This window comes from Pteronotus mesoamericanus, unplaced genomic scaffold (genome assembly GCF_021234165.1).
Source record: "Pteronotus mesoamericanus isolate MK-2021 breed Mesoamerican mustached bat unplaced genomic scaffold, CSHL_Meso_final contig_82, whole genome shotgun sequence".
Taxonomy (NCBI): Eukaryota; Metazoa; Chordata; class Mammalia; order Chiroptera; family Mormoopidae; genus Pteronotus; species Pteronotus mesoamericanus.
In genome coordinates this window covers 14,696,302-14,716,538 of record NW_026555265.1, presented here as the reverse complement: position 1 = coordinate 14,716,538, position 20,237 = coordinate 14,696,302, and the positions used below count along the sequence as shown (strand labels likewise).

The 20,237-nt window shown below is 34.2% G+C and overlaps 1 protein-coding gene across 4 annotated transcripts in view; it reads left to right on the top strand.

Moving 5' to 3' along the window:
• The first annotated feature begins 2,589 nt into the window (after positions 1–2,589).
• Positions 2,590–20,237, top strand: part of HLTF (helicase like transcription factor) — a 48,947-nt gene continuing 31,299 nt past the window's right edge. For all 4 annotated transcript variants that reach the window (XM_054585187.1, XM_054585184.1, XM_054585185.1 and 1 more), the window contains exons 1-8: positions 2,590–2,798; positions 3,971–4,181; positions 12,841–13,007; positions 14,181–14,314; positions 14,867–14,964; positions 16,538–16,612; positions 16,799–16,990; positions 19,435–19,530. In XM_054585187.1, coding sequence (XP_054441162.1) covers positions 2,779–2,798; positions 3,971–4,181; positions 12,841–13,007; positions 14,181–14,314; positions 14,867–14,964; positions 16,538–16,612; positions 16,799–16,990; positions 19,435–19,530 — 993 coding nt within the window. In that variant the 5' untranslated portion in view covers positions 2,590–2,778. The remainder of the gene's footprint in view (positions 2,799–3,970; positions 4,182–12,840; positions 13,008–14,180; positions 14,315–14,866; positions 14,965–16,537; positions 16,613–16,798; positions 16,991–19,434; positions 19,531–20,237) is intronic.

The following is a 20,237-nucleotide window of genomic DNA, read 5'->3' as shown; positions in this document are numbered from 1 at the left end:
AGCATCATATATCCTTCCAGAATCTCTTAGTTATGACATAAACTTGGAGGTTTTTGGTATTGAAGGCAGACTTTTGGAAATTCATATTCTTAAATTCGTGCTTTTCTTGTTTTTTGCCAAGGGCTTGAAAATTCTGTTTTGTTAACAAACTATAAAAGAACATTTTTTTGAGACAACCATGAAAATTTGATAATGAACTAGTTATTAGAAGACACCAAGGACTGATTTAATTTTGTTGGGTGTGAAAATGGCCTTACGGTTACATAGGAAAATAGTTGTAAATTTTATAGAAGTTAGTAAAGGCCATTATAGACTGTGTGGGTTGAGAATTGACAGGAATAGGAGGAAAGGGACAGATTATTAAAAGTCATACATACCATTCTTTGATTTCATGTTCACAGCATCAAACAGATAAGTGACATGAAAATTTGCATAAAATGGGGGAGGATGAGAAAGTGTTTGGGACTGAGTGGTGGGTGGCTGGAAGAATATTTTATTCCTTCCTCATCATCAGCACTCACACTGAAATTCATCAGTAAATCCCGCTGGTTCTCTTCGTTTTATCACCACCCCATTCCAACCCATCATCATCTCTTACCTGGACACAACTGTTTCCTAATTATCAACTAAACAGTCTTTCCGCCTTTGTTCTTGTTCCATTCTCCACAGAGCTGTCAGGCTGACTTTTTAAAAGCTTAATTCAGATTGCCATTCTGCTTAAAACATTCAATGGCTTTCTATTGCATTTAAAATGAAATACAAACTCTGCCATAGGCCAAAAATGTCTGTGTCTTCTGGCCATTATCTTCCTCACCGACCTCTTGGTGTTACTTTCCTCTGTACATATTCCTCTGTTACAGTCTCCCCCCCCTTCCCCCCCCCCCCCCCACAAATGTCACTCTATGGTTCCCATTCTTCTTTTCAGTTACAAATGTTCATTTTTTGGAATACATTATCTAGTGTGATAGTTCTGTTATAACATTTTAATCAAACTAGTACAAACTGCACTTCATTTTTAAAGTAAAAAAGAATGATTAAATGAAAAAGAGTGTTTAAGTTCAATAGCTAGATCTGAGACTTGAAATAATGGACAAAAATGTTGACTTTAAATAGAAAATTTTTACATCGCTCAATCTGGATTCTTCTATGATGGCACAGTCATTACACATAGGTCTCAGATTTTGTATTTTCACATTTGGAATTTTATCTTTCAGTCTAATGAGCATGGATTCCTCATTAATTTTACACACAGAACATTTTCAATACAGGCATTTTCTGGCATATTTTTCAAGAACTTACTTGGAATGAGGCACATCAAAAATTGAACCATATTGCCATTTGTCTCATAATACTTCCAGAAGAAAGTAAAACAATTTGAAATGTCACTGTCTTCATCTTCCTTCTGTTTGATAAAATGAAGTAATAAATTGCTGCAAATTTGATTCCTCATTCTGTTGGTGGTTCATGTTTACAGATTATGGTGGTTTAAGATAATGAACACATACCTCTTGAAAAACTGTTTTATAGATCATCTCTTACACTCTGCTGAGGGACATGTAAAAATGTATCACTATGAAGGGCAAGTGTCAATATTGATCACATTCACAAATACATTTCCTCTTTGATCCTGCAATTCTCTTTCGACAGTTAACCCCAGCCCTAGGGCAGATCAACGCCGCCACCAGCTGCCGCCTCTCACACTGCTACTGCACCCGTTGAAAGGCCTGCTAAATCAGAGCTACCAAGGCTCGCAGACCAGCCCTTCCAACCCAGCCAAAGCCGGCAGCTCTCAGTCTCACACTCTCCGAGGCCGGCCGCAGCGCGTCCCGGAGTGCCCCCTGCAGTTTCCCGAAAAAACTGGCCCCTCCCGCCTAGCCCGGGCAGCTTCGAACCTCTGGGGAGACTGGTCGCGCGCCCGCCACTTTCAGCGACCACCAACAGAGTCAGCTGTGCTGTCAACGCATTGTATGGCTTTCCTCTACTGGAAATGAAAATTTCCCTTTAAAAAAAGAGATGAAGGGGATACTCCAAAAGTCTAAATTCCAGTGAAGCTCTTCTGAACTCAGTGTGTCTCAGAGATTAGCCTGCGGGGTTTAAAATGAGTATTTTGAAGGCAACCACAAGGGGTTAACCACAGGAAATGAAATTATCTCGCTGGTCCCTTCACCGCTAGTAAATCACGGAGTTTATTCAGTCAAAGACCCTATTACAGGCAACATCAGATGAGGAGAAAATTAGAGGCAGGATGAGACGGAGCCTTAAGAATGGGGCTGAAGCTTAGCGCTTTGGGGAAAGTAGTCGAAAGGATAATCGTTTCCCCGATTAAAGCAGGGAATCAAACAGAAACCGGGGGTACCAGGGGCACAGCAGTCGGGGTTGGTGGGGTAGCGGGACTTTCCCGCGCCTCCGCCTCAGGGGCGGGGAAGAACCCGGATGAGACCACCCCTTCTACTGAGACCCCGCCCACAGCCTTTGAATTGCTGCGCGGGGCGGAGTTGCCCTCCCTTCCGTACCCTGATTGGTTCATGATTGGTTCGTGATTGGGCGTTCCAGTGCCAGTCACAAAGCGTCGGCGGTTTCTCAGATTGTTGCTAGAAGAAGACGGCGTCGACGTCTAATTAGACGCGCGGCGTTTTAGCTTCTGGTAGTGCGTTCTTCGTCTGGCGCTCTGAAAGTGCTCCCGGGTTCTCGGTTGCAGGTCCTGGAAGGAGGAATATACGGGCGGCTCGAGAACGAATCCAGGCAACCAAGCGTTACCCTCGTCACTCACCTAGAGCTATGTCCTGGATGTTCAAGAGGTGAAGGTGGTGGAAGGGGTGGGGCGCAGGGGGATAACGGCCTGGCGGTGTCCCCAAATGAACCTGACCTTCCCCGCGTTCCTTTCGCGTTTCCCCTGCGATTTCTGCAGCTTGTACTCGTTTTGCTGGTGGCTCGTGTGTCCGTGGTAGAAATAAATACATGCTCTTGGTTGGCGAGGGGAGGCTCTGCAGGCGAGTCTTTTGCCAGGGCCTTGGACAAATCTCTGTCAAGAGCTGTGGGGGGTCTGAAGGGCCTGGGGTTCAAAGCTACACTCCTTAGTCGGGATCGCGACCTGTGCTTTATTCAGCAAAACATCCGTTAGATACTCATTGTGCATTAGCCACTGTGCTCGGAATAAAAAGCCAAGTACGACAGTCCTTGACCCTAAGTAGCGCACAGTTTATGTGCATGCAGAGACGTGCAAATACGTATTTGCAGAGAAGCCAAAAGAGGTTTGTGTATCCTACAAGGAAAACGCGCAAGCGAGATACCTTTGTTTTTAAGGGAGTGGATCATCCTAGAAGCCCACCAGAGGACTTCCCTTTTTTCAGTATCCAAATTGGTTTACTTGCGCGTTCCTGAAATAGTTATCCATAAAGTGATTGAGATTACCCTTAAACCAACTGGAGTGGGAGGCTTTAGGTCAGTCTCCCATGATGCTACCGTTTGGATACCTGAATAAAATAAGGGTTCTGTTCGGAACGAGTTAAAGTAATGGGTGCTGTTATCTGTAAAGTAATGGGATGTATTATCTGTAAAGATAAAACTTCACATATAGTAATAGTAATAATTCTATATTTGAAAGTCTCTTCAAGCTCAATCGTCATTGAAATTTTGGGATATACTTAAAGTTACAGACATCACTTTTCAATTTAAATAGATGGTCACTAGGAAAGAGATTTTTTAATGTTTATTTGGGTTCTCATTTTGAATACTCATGGGTATAGAGGCATTACTGAATAGGTAGCGTTCCTGAAAACATTCCCCTAACTAGAGTAAACACTGTCTTAATCTTATATAATGTTAATCTGTACAGCAGTTGCCATATCAGATTTGATTTGTTGAAATAAAATATGAGAAAACAATTGGCCTATAAATATGGTATCGTCTTTGAGAAATACTTGGCTAAATTTTCTTTCCTCTGCTTTTTTTTTGTTTTGTTTTGTTTTAGAGATCCTGTTTGGAAGTACTTGCAGACTGTTCAGTATGGTGGAGTCCATGGAAATTTTCCACGCCTCTCATATCCAACTTTCTTTCCCCGTTTTGAATTCCAAGATGTTATCCCTCCAGATGATTTCCTAACTAGTGATGAAGAGCTAGATTCAGTTTTATTTGGAACTTTAAGAGGTCATGTAGTTGGACTACGCTATTACACAGGAGTAGTGAGTATAACATTAGATTTTGAGCTAAAATGTGATGTATTCATGGTATTAACCTAGAAAATAAGAATTAGAAGGTGATATATACATATAATTTTTTTCTTTAATGAAATATATCTGGGCAAGAGATAAATAATGACTAATATTCTTTTACATTTATATCATACTTACAGTATGCAAAGCACTTTTTCCTGTGTGGTCTCATTTGATTGCTACAGTGACTCTGAGGTATCTAGGGTAGCTATTATCCTCTTTCTGTAACTGAAGAACTGAAGTTCAAGAGGGTTAAGTGATTTGCCCAAAAGCACAGATAGTATGCTGTACATTTGCAAAATGACTTCAAATCAGTCCATTGCTTTCTCCTCTTCTGCCCCTCGGCACATTTCTGCACTTTAATATTTTTAATTTAGGAGGATGAACTATTACTAACTAGATAAGGGAATTGTCTGTTATTAGGTCCTTTATTCTTTTTGTAGTAAGACTCTTTGTCTCCAGTTTTTTTCCTGTATCTATCTTTATCTCCATTCTCTGCAGAGAGAGAGAGAGAGAGAGAGAGAGAGTGTGTGTGTGTGTGTGTGTGTGTGTGAGAGAGAGTGTGAGAGAGAGCGAGAGAGAAATAGAGAACGTGTGACTTTCTCTGGTCAGTAGTTGTCTCTGTTATGGTTGTCTAGATGTCTCTTATCTGGATGATATGCTTCTAGTTTTATTTTTTAATTGATTTTGAAAAATTTTAAACATGCATAAAAGTAATACAATAAACTCATTTAACAAGTTTTTTGCATACTTGCTCAATCCCTTTTTCATTTGTCCATTTATGATAAAGATCCCAACTGAATCACTTTATACCCATAAAAATTAATAATAAATTTTAAATCTAATAACTAATCCATAATCAGTTTTCTTGATGTTTACAGATGTATTTTTATAGTTCATTTTTTCAAATCAGAATAAAACAAAGTTCATATATTATCTTTGGTTATTACCTCTCATAAGTCACCTCTCCCCTTTGTTTCATGTCATTAATTTGTTGAAGAAATTACATATGTTCTATGGAAAGTTCTATATTTGTTAGTTTTTCTATTCCCCCATATATTTCTTATTTTGAATTTTTCAAATCATTTTTTTGGTTGAGATTCCTTGGGAAAGAATTCCATGATCTTGATTTGTCTTTTATTCTCCCATATTTTCTTTATATTGGAACTTCTAAGATCACTTTGTGATTGGAAATGTGTTGTCTAGGAGATTCCTTAGAAAGGAACAATAGTTATTGAGTTTTTGTATGTTCATAATTGTGATGTTTATACTTGGTTATTAACTTGTGATGTTTGTACTAGTGATGTGTGGCTGAATATAAAAAATCCTTGACCCTTATTTTCTTTCCATGACATCTTGATGTTGTATAAAAAGTTGCTGGTAAGAATTATGATGCCAGTATGGTTTTTTTGTTTTTCTTTCCATATGAGTGAATTGAAATTTTTTGCCTGGCTAAGTAAAAGATATTTTTCCTTATCTTAAAAGTCCAATAGTTTTATTAAGGTATATATCTTAGTGCTGTTTTATAAGGTTGTTTTCTTCTATTTCAGAAAATTTTCTTTAATTATAGTAGTTTTAAATGTTTCCTTTGTTCCAAAGTTTGTTTTTCTTCAGGGGCTCCATTCTACTCTCTCTCTGTTAGATCCTCTACATATATATCTATCTATCTCTATATATCTATCTATGTATCTCTACATATCTCTATATATATCTTCATATAGAGATATATGGATACCATATATTTATGCCTATTAATTCCTCTGAAATCCTTTTTAACATATTTTTTTCACTTTTCTGATTTTTATTGTTTATATCCCTTATGTTTTTCACAAGGTCTGTTTACTTTTGTGTTCTTTATACTTTAGTCTTTAATTCTGACACACTTCTTCTTTTCTAACTTTTTTCTGAAATCTATTGGCTTCTTAGTTCATATTCATTAGTTCTCTAGCTCTCATATCCATCTGAGCTTTTCTATTTCTGATTTGTGCTATTTTCCCCCAAAACTTGCATTATTTGGAAATTACTTTAAACCACTGTGAAATACTAGATTGGGTTGCTATTGATCTTAGAACAATCACTATTTGTTGATTTTAGAATAATTTCTTTGATACTGGTAAGCTAATAAAGATGTGGGCTGGTTAAAAGTAATCACTTATTTTCTATTTTTTAAAATGTGTATTATTTATTTTATAAGTAATACATGTTTATTATTTTTAAATGGCTAAAAGAAAATGCATTAAGTATTTCTAAAGTTTATGTCCCATAATTTTTATTCCCTTTGTTTTGTCTTCCACACTTTACTTGGCGAACATATGCATGTAAATTGAAACCATATTATGTATAAATAAAAATGGGATCATGCTATGCTATATAGTGATCATCTTTTTTCTCTTAGTAAAATATTAGGACTATCTTTTCACATCAATACAAATCTATATTGTATTTTTTATTTCCTTGTTGATGGACATTTTGGAGTTGATCACTATTATGAAAAACCGTTGTAATAAAAATTGAGGTATTTGTCTTTGCATACTTACTGTTTTTAAAACTTTTTTCAGTTGTATTGAAATGTGATTTATATCTCATTTAAGTATTTGATTGCAAGAGTTGCATTACATTTAAGTATGTAATTCCAAGTGTTTGACAAAGATATTTGTCTGACAGTCACCATCTCAATCAAGATGTCAATCATTTCCATCCCCCCCTTAAAATTTTCTTGTATCCTGTTGAGGTTCTTCCATCCTGCCCCTGCCCAAACCACCACCAATCTGATTGCTGTCACTATAGAGTAGTTTAGCTTATTCTAGAGCTTCATATACACTGAATCATACAGTATGTACTTTTTGTTTGGCTTCATTCAAACTCAGCATAATTCAGATACTTCTTGAGGCAGTTTTGGCGATTTATATTTTTAAGGAAAATGTTCAGTTTGTTTAGATCTTCAGATTTTTAGCCACAGAATTGTACATTGTAATCATTTATACTTAAAAATATTTTAACTCTTTATGGTTATATTCCTGTTTTCATTCTCCATGTTATATTTTTGTGTCTATTCTTTTTTATTGAGTAGCCTTGATAGAGATTTATTTCATCTTTTCAAGCAATCTCTCTTGGACTTTTTTAATGATTATTATTATCCTTGTTCATTGCTTTCTTTTTTTATATTCTGTTATCCTATTTTATTTTTGAATTCTTGAATGAACATTTAATTTTAGTCTTATTCAGTAATAAAAGCATTTTATCTTTTAAATATCTTAAAAATACTGCATTGGCTGTATATCCTAAGTTTTGTTAACTTAATATTGACACTGCTCATTTTTAACTTTTTTAAATGTGTTTTCAATAAACTTACAGTAAATATCCTATTGTTTGACCCATTAAAGTCTTTATAATAAACTAAAATTATTGCTTTTCTATTCTAAACATTAGTTTTAATTCTGTCTTCCTGTCTTAATTTTCTTGGATAATGTTTTCTTTTTAAAAATTGTTTAGTTTAAATTGTATTTTATTGTTTATGCTATTAGAGTTGTCCCCACTTTTGCCCTCTTTGCCCACCTCCACCCAGTCTCCCCTCCCCCCGACTCTTTCAGGCATCTCCTTACTGTTGTCCATGTCCATGGGTCATGCATATATGTTCTTTGGCTAATCCCTTTACCTTCTTTCATCCAGACCCAATCCCCATCCCCCAACAGCTGTCAGTCTGTTCCATGTATCTATTGCGCTCCTTAGCTTATTTTGTTTAGTAGATGCCACATGTAAGTGAGACCATACGGTATTTGTTTTTCACTGACTGGCTTATTTCACTTAGTATAATGGTCACCAGGTCCATCCATGCTGTCGCAAAAGGTAAGAGTTCCTTCTCTCTCTCTCTCTTTTTTTTAATGCTGTGTAGTAGTCTATTGTGTAAATGTACCACAGCTTTTTATAATTCACTCATCTACTGATGGGCATTTGGGCTGTTTCCTGATCTCGGCTATTTTGTAAATAGCACTGCTATGGACACAGGGGTTCATATATTCTTTTGAATAGGTGTTTTGGGATTCTTAGGATATGTTCCTAGAAGTGGGATCAGTGGGTCAAAAGGCAGTGTCATTTTTAATTTTTTGAGGAAACACCATAAATGCCGTACAGTTTTCCACAGTGGCTGCACCAGTCTGCATTCCCACCAACACTGCACTAGGGTTCCCTATTCTCCACATCCTTGCCAGCACTTGTTTATTGATATATTGATCGTAGCCATTTTGGCAGATGTGAGGTGATATCTCATTATGGTTTTAAGTTGCATCTCTGATGATTAGTAATGTTGAGCCTTTTTCAATCTATGGGTCATCTGTATATCCTCTTTGGAGAAGTGTTTCTTCAGGTCCTTTGCTCCTTTTTTAATTGGACTATTTGTCTTCCTGGTGTTGAGTTGTATATGTTCTTTGTATTTTGTAAATTAAACCCTTATCAGATATATCATAGGCAAATATGTTCTCCCATACAGTGCGTTCTCTTTTCATTTTGATGATGGTTTCTTTAACTGTACAGAACTTTTAAATTTGAAGTAGTCCCATTTGTATATTTTTTTCTTTGTTTCCATGAATAATGATTTTTTTATAGTCTCCAACATTTTGGCCTGTGTTTATTCTGTTCTAAATTCTACCAGTATTAGCAAACATTTGTATTAAAGGGTGCTTTTTCAATTTTAATAAATGATAATGTATCATAAATGCTATCTAATTATCTTGTTTGAGATGAGATGCTCAAAAATGTTAGTTGTTTACTCTCCTTTTTTGGGGTTATATATTTTCTGGGATTTGCATAATCTGGTTTAAAGAAGATTGTGCTATAGGCTGTGGCATAAGGAAGGTGTGCTGGGAGAAAACAGAGCTGTATGCCTCACAGAATATCTGCAAAGGGCTAGAGAGGAGTATGTGATAATCTGGTTGGTCAGGCTGTAGTCGATAGATAGCAAGGAGAGGTGTAAAGCAGTTTCTCCTATGTCTTAAAAACGTTGAGGTAATTTACATACCATAAAATTCATTATTTTAAAGTGTACAATTGAGTAGTTTTTAGATATTTACAGGGTTATTGGACCATCCTAACACTCCCAAAAGAACCCTGTGCCTATTAGTAATGACTCCCCATTTACTCCCTTCCCTCAGCTCCTGGCATCCACTAATTTGTTTTCTGTTTTTATGGATTTTCCTATTTTAGAACTTTTCATATAAATGGAATCATATAATATGTGGCCTTTGGATCAGGCATTCATTCTTGCCTTTTGTGTTAAATAGATATTTTCTAGTGTACCATTTTAATTATCTATTGTTGTTTTTTAAACTATATACTTTGCATTATTTTCTTAGTAGTTGCCCTGGGGATTTAAAATTAACATCTTAATTCATAAGATACTAGCTTGGATTAATGCCAATTTAATTTCAATAGTGTACCAAAACTGCTTGTAAATAGCTCCATTTCCCTCCATTCCACATCTTGGTACTGTTATCAGATTAGATATCTACATACATTGTATTCCCTGCAACCCAGATTTATAATGTTTGTTTTGTGTCCTTTTAAATCAGGAGAAAAATGTTACAATCAAGAAAAATGTATAGTCTTTTGTATTTCCCTGTGTAATTGCCTTTACCAAGGCTCTTTATTTCTTCATGTAGATTCAAGTAATTGTCTAGTGTCCTTTAATTTCAGCCTGAAGGTTTCCTTTTAGTGTTTCTTGTAGAGCAGGTCTGCTAATGATAGATTCTCTTAGTATTTGTTTACTGGGAATGTCTTAATTTCTCATTCAGTTTTAAAGGATAGCTCTGCCAGATATGAAATTCTTTTTTGAATTTTTTTCTTTTAGCATTTTGACAGGTTATCCCACTGTCTTCTGGCTTCCATAGTTTCTGGTGAGAGAAATTAGATGTTAATCTTATTGAGGATCCTCTTCATGTAATGAGTTGCTTCTCTCTTGCTGCTTTCAGGATTCTTTCTGCAGCTTGATTATGGTGTGTCTGGGTTTAGATTTCTTTGAGTTTATTTTATTTGGATTTTGTTGAGCTTCTTAGATATGTGGATTGATGTTTTTCATCAAATTTGGAAAGTTTTCAGCTATTATTTCTTCAAATATTGTTTTTGTTGCTTTTTCCTCTTTCCCTTCTGAATATGCTTACTATTGTCCCAAAGGTCTCTAGGCCTGTTCATGTTTTTACATTTTCTTTTTCCTTTCCGTTCCTCAGAGTCTGTGACTATTCTTCAGATTCTATACAGGTTTCCCCTGTTATCCAAAAGTAGAGCATTCCTATGAAACATTTTGTAAACTGAAATGGCTTAAAACAAAGTAACAATAACGATTAATTTATATGGAAAAATTTTTTAGTGTTCCCAGTCCCAAACTTCAACATACACACAATGTCCATTTTGTTCACCATCATCAAAATGCATAATTATGTCCAGCTTTACACTAAATGTAACAACCTGGCAAGTTCTCTTAAGCTTTTCTGATGGTTTAGGGCACACTTTGCTAATGATGCACAAATTAAATTGAGATAAAGCACAGATGCTCACAGATACAATTCAAATCTATGGTGGCTTGATGTAGAGATGCTGAGTGTAGTTTCCCAGGGAAGGAACTTGGTGGTGCCACTCATGCTGCTCAGAGTGTGTGCTACCTCTATAAAAGCTCACTGCAAAACAAAAGCTAAGTGCTATTTTTTTCAGAAACCTTTCAATTAATGGAAACAAGTAGAGTACTAATATGTAGGTCTTAATGTAAAAGTGAAGTGTCATTACATCAAACTTTAGGAAAGGGGGGGATAGTTTCAGTTGACCTACCTTCACCTTTATTCTTCTTTCTGCTCATATCTGCTGCTGAGCCTCTTTAGTGAATATTTAACTTTAGTTATTGTACTTTTGACTCCAGAATTTCTATTTGGGGAGACATAGTTGTCATGCTTTCCTTTAGTTCTTTAAACGTGGTTTGCTTTAGGTCTTTGAAGATATTTAAAGTTAAAAATTTAAAAAAAAATTTATAGTAGGTCACATTTCTGTTTTTCCTTAGGAAAAGTTGATATTTTTCTCTTGGGAACCAACTTTTTCTATGACTGAACCATATTTTCTTGTTTCTTTGCCTGTCTCATTTTTTTTGTTGGTGTTGAGAAGTGGCCATTTTAAATAATATGCCAATTTTAGAAATCAGATTTTTTTTTCCTCTCTAGGATTATTTGTTGCTGATTTTGGTAATTGTTTAAGTTTAGTGACTTGTGAATTAACTCTGTAAAAACTATTTCTTGTTGTATGTGGGCACTGATGGCTGTACTTGGTTAGCTTGCTGGTCAGCTAATGATTACATTGGAACCAGTAAATCTGCCAGTCTTTACTGAGAGGATCAGTGTGCATTTGGGGCACTCATTCAACACACAGCCAGGCAACTGACTACTCTGCCTTAGCCTTCATTTCCTGGTTGTTCAGACCTTCAAGTTCAGCCAGAAGTTCTCTGGTATTTCCTGAACACATGCATATCATTGGGCATGCATACAGCCATATGCTTACACATGGTCTTTTAGAGTCCCAGGAATATGTTCGAGCTTTTCAAAGCCCCTTTGGACATCTTATTCCCCAGCTTTTTCTTTGCCTCAGCTGTTACCCACTACCTGTATAATTATTTTTGATAAACCCACCCAAGGGAGAAGGGATTTTTCTACTGCATGAGCTTAGAGCTCAAATAGTGACTGTTATTTGAGAATAAGTCTTGAAATATTCTGCTCTGTTGTGCACTGTGGTTACTGCTAGGCACCAAGAATCCCAGCAGGTTGTTACTTTTAAAGGCTATCATGTAGCTGAGAGCAGGGGATGGGACTGGGCACAGATATTCTGCTGTTTTTCTTGAATGAACACTCCTCTTGTTTCTGCAGTCCTTTCGTTAGTTTTCAGAGTTCCGAAAAAGTTGGTTCTAACAATTTTTGCTGGTTTTTCCATTGTTTTTATGGAGGAGAAAATTTTCTGAAGTTTTACTCTTGACTTTTTCAGTAGGGGCACCCTCAGATAATTTTTAATCAAATGAAATTAGAATGGCATGAGTTGAGATCTGTATATATTTTCGTATTCCAGTCCCATTTTTTACTTACAGAGTCTGAAGAATTCAAGCTTAGGAACCAGCTGGCCTTGATTCAAACCCTAGTTTTTCTACTTACTAGCTTTATGACCTTGGACACATTAATTAACTTTTCTGTGCTTTACTGTCTTCATCTGTAAACTGGGGATAATAAGTAGAACCTACCAAGTCGATCTATGCAATGTATTTAGAATAATGTTTGGCCGCACTCAATAAAGATTACTTGTTTTCAGAAGTTATGATGTTGAAAATTTTAGATAGTGTGAATCTGTTGTTAATTTTGATTGTGTCTCTTAGATATCAAGGGTTTGTTACCATCCCAATGAATATAAATTAGAAAAATATTATAAAAGAACCATTAAAATATATTCTTTAATATTTATATAGAAATATGAGTCCAAGAAAATACACATTTCTTATGCGGTGTTAATCAGTAAGCATTAAAAAATGGATGGAAATCTCAGATAAATAATGGTGAAGAAAACTGTTATTGCATGTTTATTATTTCTAATATTATCTGTTCATTATTTTTGTTAGGTTAATAATAATGAAATGGTTGCATTACAACGAGAACCTAATAACCCCTATGATAAGAATGCAATTAAAGTAAACAATGTGAATGGAAATCAGGTTGGCCATGTAAAGAAAGATCTTGCAGCAGCTTTGGCCTACATTATGGACAACAAATTGGCACAAGTTGAAGGGTAATGTACTTCAGAGTTTAGATTTAATAATTTTGAATTGTAGTGATCTTTGAATTTGTTAAGAGTCTGTATATTTGGCTGTGACAGCTTTTATCACTATACCCTTAGTACATGTTTAGTAAATGTTTTACTTCTCATCTACCTCCACTACCCTAGCTATTTCCTCACTTTCTTACCAAATTATTATTATTTTAGAGAAAAACAGACTTTGGTTTAAATATTAGGAAGTTCATACCATGTCTCCAAACCTTTTAGTGCATAGATTTGAGAGTTTGGAAGTGTTTATTTAAATCAGAGGTTGTAAAACTGGTTGCTCTCATTAGATGTAAGTGAGTTTCATTTTGCCTACAAAGTGTTTACAAATAAAAAAAAATTTCCCCCCAGTATTTGAATATTTGGACATTCTACATTTTATACATATTTTCCCCCTAAATATAAAAATTATTTATGAAGATTTTTCTTGACAAATAGAAGATCTGGTGATTCTGATCTCTCATTTCCACCTATCAGTTGACTGCTGCTTAGTAGCAACTGTAGCTTTATCCAGTCATACTCCGAGTTCTACCACCTCTTCATTTTTCAAACTCCTAATCTCTTCAGATACCTTTTTTCTTTTAGGCATTTGTGTTTGGGATCTCAGGTTAAGTGTGTAATGTTTAGAATATGAAAAGGTGAGTTTAAAATAAAGGTTCAGCAGTGTCTTCTCACTTTACTTGTGTACTTGTTTTCTTCTTTCTCAGTTCATCAAGTTTTTCAAATATTGAAAAGAAACTTATGGTAAATCCTAGGATCAGAAATAGTTATTGCAAATCATTCCCCATTCTCAGAATGGATTGCTACCTTCTGGTTCTGTTAATGAAAGCTCTTAACTTCTCAGACTTCCTTATTTAACTTCTCTTACAATCTTAATTATAGACTATTCTTGTATTTAAACACTGCTTTATTCTGTCTTCTCAGTTTGTTCTGTCTTCTCAGTTTGTAAAAACCACTCTTGTTGTTGATCTTATCCCTAGTTATTTTTCTGTCTTTATAGTCTGCCCAACTTGTTCTCCCCTATTTTGCCTCATGCAAAATTTGAATGCAACACTTAGAGTATTTAATAGTCAGATTCTTCATGGGAGTAAAAAATGACACTTTTAATTTCCAACTTTTTTCCCTTCTTAAATACAATAGGGTAGTTCCTTTTGGTGCAAACAACACTTTTACCATGCCTCTGCATATGACTCTTTGGGGAAAAGAAGAAAATAGGAAAGCAGTTTTAGATCAATTGAAGAAACATGGATTTAAATTGGGTCCTGCGCCAAAAAGTAAGTTTAGGATTTAACCTGCTATTTTTTTTGATATTGTAAGAATGTAGGAAATGTAAACATTTATTCTCTTAAGTAATACTTTGAGTTTGGTTGGCTAAACTAATTTGCCCTGAAGGCTCTAACTGTAACATTATAATTGTATTTTGGAGTTTTTAAAAGAAAATCCTGGAATTTTTTTGCTCTTTATTTTGAAACTGTAGATTCATAGGTGGTTGCACACGCACACACTGAAATGTACAAGGAAGTCCTATAGTCCCTTCCCTCATTTCTCCTAATGATATCTGGAAATCCTGACTATAAACATTCTCTTTGATAAATTAAATTATGGACAATAAGAATCTTGCAATAAGGTATGAAAAAGAATTGTTCATTTGGCAAGTGTTTGTTCAAACAATGTGGAATTATTTTAATGTTTTTCGAATGCCAGGATTTAGCTTTTAAAAAACTTTTAAAATATATTAAAGGAATTTTTAATGGAGTTTTAAAAGCTATTTACTACAAGTTAGTCTATTTCATTTGGTGATTTTATTTTCACTTTGCAAATTACAGCTTTTGGATTCAGTTTGGAAAGTGGTTGGGGCTCTGGAAGAGCTGGACCAAGTTACAGTATGCCAGTTCATGCTGCAGTCCAGCTGACAACTGAACAGGTGTGCTTTTCTTTTCTTTTTTCTTTTTTTTAAAAGATTTTATTTATTTACTTTCAGAGAGAGGGGAAGGGAGGGAAGGGCGAAAGAGAAGGAGAGAAACATCAGTGTGTGAGAGATATTGGTTGCTTCTCACAAGGCCTCCTGTCGGGGACTTGGCCTGCAATCCAGGCATGTGCCCTGACTGAGAATTAAACTGGCAGCCTTTCAGTTCACAGGCTGGCACTCAATCCACTGAGCAGCACCAGCTAGGGCCAGGTGTGCCTCTCTTTTATTTTGTAATCTAAAAGTGATTTTTAAGCGTTGAAGAGTGATGTTTAAAAGAATAAGATAAATATGTATGTATATGCTGGCATATTGATCTTCAGATACATTGTTAAGTTATGAAACATGTAGAATAAATAGGATGTATATTGTAAACATTTAAGTAAAAAGAAAGCAGTGGTAAGGAATATATCCATGGGCTCACTTTCATACATACATTAAAACTCATACATTGCTGTATATAAATGGGATGTTTTAGTATGTTTCAATGTTTTTGTATTGTTTGATTTTTTTAGAATGTCCAAATATTGCTTAAAAAATTGAAACTTGAAACTTACTCCTTTCAGTAAGGTTGAAAATGCAGCGCTAAAAAAATTAATTCCAATTCTTTGGCATTACTCTCTTACTTGTCTAATTTGTAATCCAGGGTACAGTTATGCTGAGTTAGTTTGAAAAAAAAGGGATATAAAATAAAATAATGCAGTTCAGTCTACAAATAACATCAACGTTTGTTTTGTCTCTACCGATCAGTGATAGCCTTTTATATTTTAATTGTAATTACTGTATTTTCTCTGCTCATGGTTAGAAGGGCTTGATCTTATGTCTGGTGGGTAAACCTCAGGTTACCTCTCCTAACGTTTTAGACTTGGCCTGATTTCTTCTGGGCTATTGCTATCTATTTATGTGCTAATTTACAAAAGTAGTTATAACACAAATTATAAATTTGTATTGCTATAAAATTTGACTAGATCGATTTAAAGAACCAACTAAATTGGCATAAAATTAAAATTATCCTAATATTTTACAGCACACAGCAAATTTTTTACTGCAGTATTAATAAATAAAAAGTCATTGGCTGAAAAAATAGTCAAATGTACCTGGGTAGGATCTACTAAAACAGTTTGAGTACAACTATGTAACAGAACCACAGAATTTCAATGAAAGAAGGAACCTTAGAAACAGTTTAAATCTAGTTCATTCCTGTCATTTTACAGGATTTTGTAAAGTACAGGCCATAAAAGTTATGTGTCTTGTCCTAAATTATGTATAGGTTTATTTGTGACAGAGCTGTTACTGAAACCCAGGATTTATAACTCTTTATTCTGTATTCTTCTGACTGTAACACAGTTACTTTTTACACCTAAAGCACTTATTCATTCTGCCTTAAATGAGCAGTGTAGTATTTCAAACAATTTAGGTACTTTTTGTTATTCCACTTTCATAGTTAATTAAATGATTTGAATTCTCTGAGTTAAGTGTAATTATTTTAATTGATTTGTTTCATAATGTTTCTTGTTGCTATTTACTGCAGCTTAAAACAGAATTTGACAAATTGTTTGAAGATTTAAAGGAAGATGATAAAACACATGAAATGGAACCAGCTGAGGTACTGAGCCAATATTTTCTATTTAAAACTATTTTGAATTTATGAGACTGAAAACTATTTGGAATTTAAAAGTATGGTGTTAATCTGTACATTTTTATCACAGGATCAGCTGTTTTCCAGATTTGGGGGTGGGTGGGAAGAAAAGGCTTATTGTATCTCTATTTATGACATTCTTTTTATTTACAGGCTGTTGAAACACCACTGCTTCCACATCAAAAACAAGCTCTAGCTTGGATGATTTCTCGGGAAAACAGTAAAGAACTTCCACCATTCTGGGAGCAGCGAAATGACTTATACTACAACACAATAACAAATTTTTCTGAGAAGGATCGGCCAGAAAATGTCCATGGAGGAATTTTAGCTGATGACATGGGTTTGGTAATTATTTTTTTCTTGAGTTAGTAAAATTTTCTGTTGTAATTATTTTATGAAAAGTAATTTTGAAGTAGGTAGAGATAGGAATATGTTGGTGCCAGTAAGGGACCAGATGCTGCTTTCAGTGTAGAGCACATTTTTTCCTATGGTTTTCACTTAAAATAATGGTAAGCTTTTTTTTCTTTTTTTCTTTTTGCTTCAGTTAAGATACAATTAAGATAATTAGCGTAATGATATAAGCATGTGATTCTCAGTTCTTTTTTTAAGAGGAAAGACAACAATGTTATGTAAAATTATAATATATCACAAATGTGATAGCAGAATATTAAATGTACATTTATGATTACTTATAGCAACAGTTTGTGTACTGTTTTGTCTCAGTAACCTTTTACACACTTAAAAATTATTGAGGGGCCCAAAGAGCTTTTGTTTTTGTGGCCTACACCTATTACACAGATAAATACACCTATTAGTATATCTAAATATTTATAGTATTAGTAAACAAAAAAATTTAATTATTAATTTAAAATAACAGTTAATAAACTAATTTTTTAATGTGAATAGCATATTTTTAAGTAAAATGTATTCCAAAACAAAAGCAATTTTGATTAGAAGATTGACAATTAGTTTTATAAACCTATTGTGTCTGAGCTAATAGATGACATCTGAATTTTCCTATCTGCTTTTTATTCAGTCTGTTGTGATCATGTTTTGGTTAAATTATATAAAGAAAATCCTTATACAGATATGTAGTTGGAAAAGGGACGAGTTTTAGATAACTATAGATGTTCTTCTTTGATACAATAACAAAATTAAACAAGTATTAGTTTGTTAAAGATTAGTAGTTATGATGTGGAACCTAAAGATCATGTTGGTGAATTTTTTTACACTCTGCTCCATTAAAATCCATTGGTGTGGCTTTGTGGCTTACACATTGAATAGATATTTGACCCATGCATGATTTTATCAGCAGACATTGGCCTTTTGGAAAATATTGGTTCACTGAGTTACACAGATTTGTCAAATGTCAATGCATTTCATTATATTATATCAAAAGTTTACATTCATTGGTAATACTACTAATCTTACTAGGCACTTACATTTTCAGAAGCTCCTATGCTCCATAGTATTGGGTACAAGTTTTCCAACAATCTAATTTTTGCTTGAAAGCTCAAATTTCATCATTAACAGATGCTGTTAGTTGTTTCCCTTGATGATGATAGCCTCACTTTGTTCATTATTCAAGAAAATTTCTGCCACTCTGTCATGAATAACTAGTTGTCAGTTATTCTTCCAAGAAAAAACGGTGATGCATGAAAAAGTGATGATTTGTGGTGGTGCATGGTGATTAGTTGAGCTTGAACTTAATCGCACAGTAATTTTTCCCCAGATAACCCTCATATTTTGGTATTAGAAGTATTTTATGTGTACTTTCTATCTTATTACAGAATATTTAAAAGGTGTGTACTTAAGAGGCAAGATTTAACAAAATTAATGTGTACTGCTTCATCAAGAACATTTTTAACATTCATAAAGTGAAACTGGCATTTAATTTTTTTTACTGTATGTGGCAGTTAATACAATACCGCTATTAGAAAGTAGTGTCACCTGCTTCGTTTTATGCTAAAGCACTAGCAGTTTTGCCCACTATTGCTTTTTTGTGGCATTACTACAGATGTTAACACAAGTAAGGTCTTAGAAATATTATGAAAATAGTTTTGATTGTACATAACTCCTGAAAGGGTTCTATGGACCCACACTTTGAAAATTGCTTCTTTACACTGCTTTAAAATTATCAGATTTATTTCTGTGTGGCTAATTATAAACTCAGCTTTGGAGAATAATGAAAAATTACATTGTTTTCATTTAAGAGAAATGTACAAGATATATCATGTTCTTTATGCTTTATAGATAAGTTATAGTTTTTAAGTGTTGCAGTTACCTTTAAATGAATTTAATAAAGTGATTAACCTCATATGTATACTCGAATTACTAATAATTTTAAATTAGCTTTGAGTTATATAGCAAGCAGAAGTTGTAGTTTCATGATAAAGGTATTAGTTCAGGGTTAAATGTAAAATCTTACAACAGCAGTCATTAAATAAAATGACATTTCCCAGAGATGTTGATAGTATTTCATTTTATTTTTTAATTTTTATTTTAAATCATGTTTATTCTATTACAGTTGTCTCAATTTGTCCCCCTTTGCCCTCCTTCACCCATTTTTTTTATAGTAACTCATTTAATAATTCCTAATAATGCAGTATGGGGAAGTATTTCTTAATGAAACACTTTTTATTAATATGTATATTGTTTCATATAATAGTACACTTCTGTGGTTTTAAATGCTATTTGATATTTGCTCAACTGATTTTAAAATTGTTTTGGAATGTACTCTAGTCAACTGGGTTTCAGAGTCTGACCATTTGTCTTTTTAAAACATAAAGGGCAAGACTCTTACAGCCATTGCTGTAATTCTTACCAACTTCCATGATGGCAAACCTCTTCCTGTTGAAAGAATTAAAAAAAATCAACTGAAGAAGGTAAAGTGTTAATGAATGTTTTCTCTGAGGTTTTTTGTTTAGTGTTAAACCTTTTAATTTTGTCATTGAAAATAATTGCCAAAAAATTGATAATATCCAACGTTTTCAGAGATGTTGTGCATGACCTCTCTCATACGTAGCTGATAAGAGTGAAAGTTGGTACCACATTCATGCATTTTGGTAATATGTATCAAGAGTCATGAAAGTGTTTATAATCGTAAACTCAATAATGCCATTTTAAAGAAACTACCTAAAGAAGTTATCAGGAATGTATTTATTCCTGTAAAAGTACAAGTCCGCCCCCCCCCCCATTATTTTAAATAAAGAAACACTTCTCAGTAAGGTAACACGTAAATTATAATATAGCTGTACAATTTAATACTGTTATGCAAAAATACAAAATTCTGCTTTTGGAGAATACTTCCGTAATATTTTTAAGTTAAAAAAAGCAGGTGCTGGCGGAGCAGGGCCAGGTACAAATCTGTGTATAGTGTGTTTGAGTCCTCATTTTGTAAATACTACTTACTTATGTATGTCTAAGTGTAGTTACACACTGTATGTGCCAATATGTTAGTGGTGATAATTATGTCCTTCTGAGAATATAGGTGACTTTTGATATTTAATTTATTTATATATATAGTATATATGCTTAGTATATTTATATGTACTAAGAATTAAACTGAATTTGTTTTATGGGGAAAATAAAT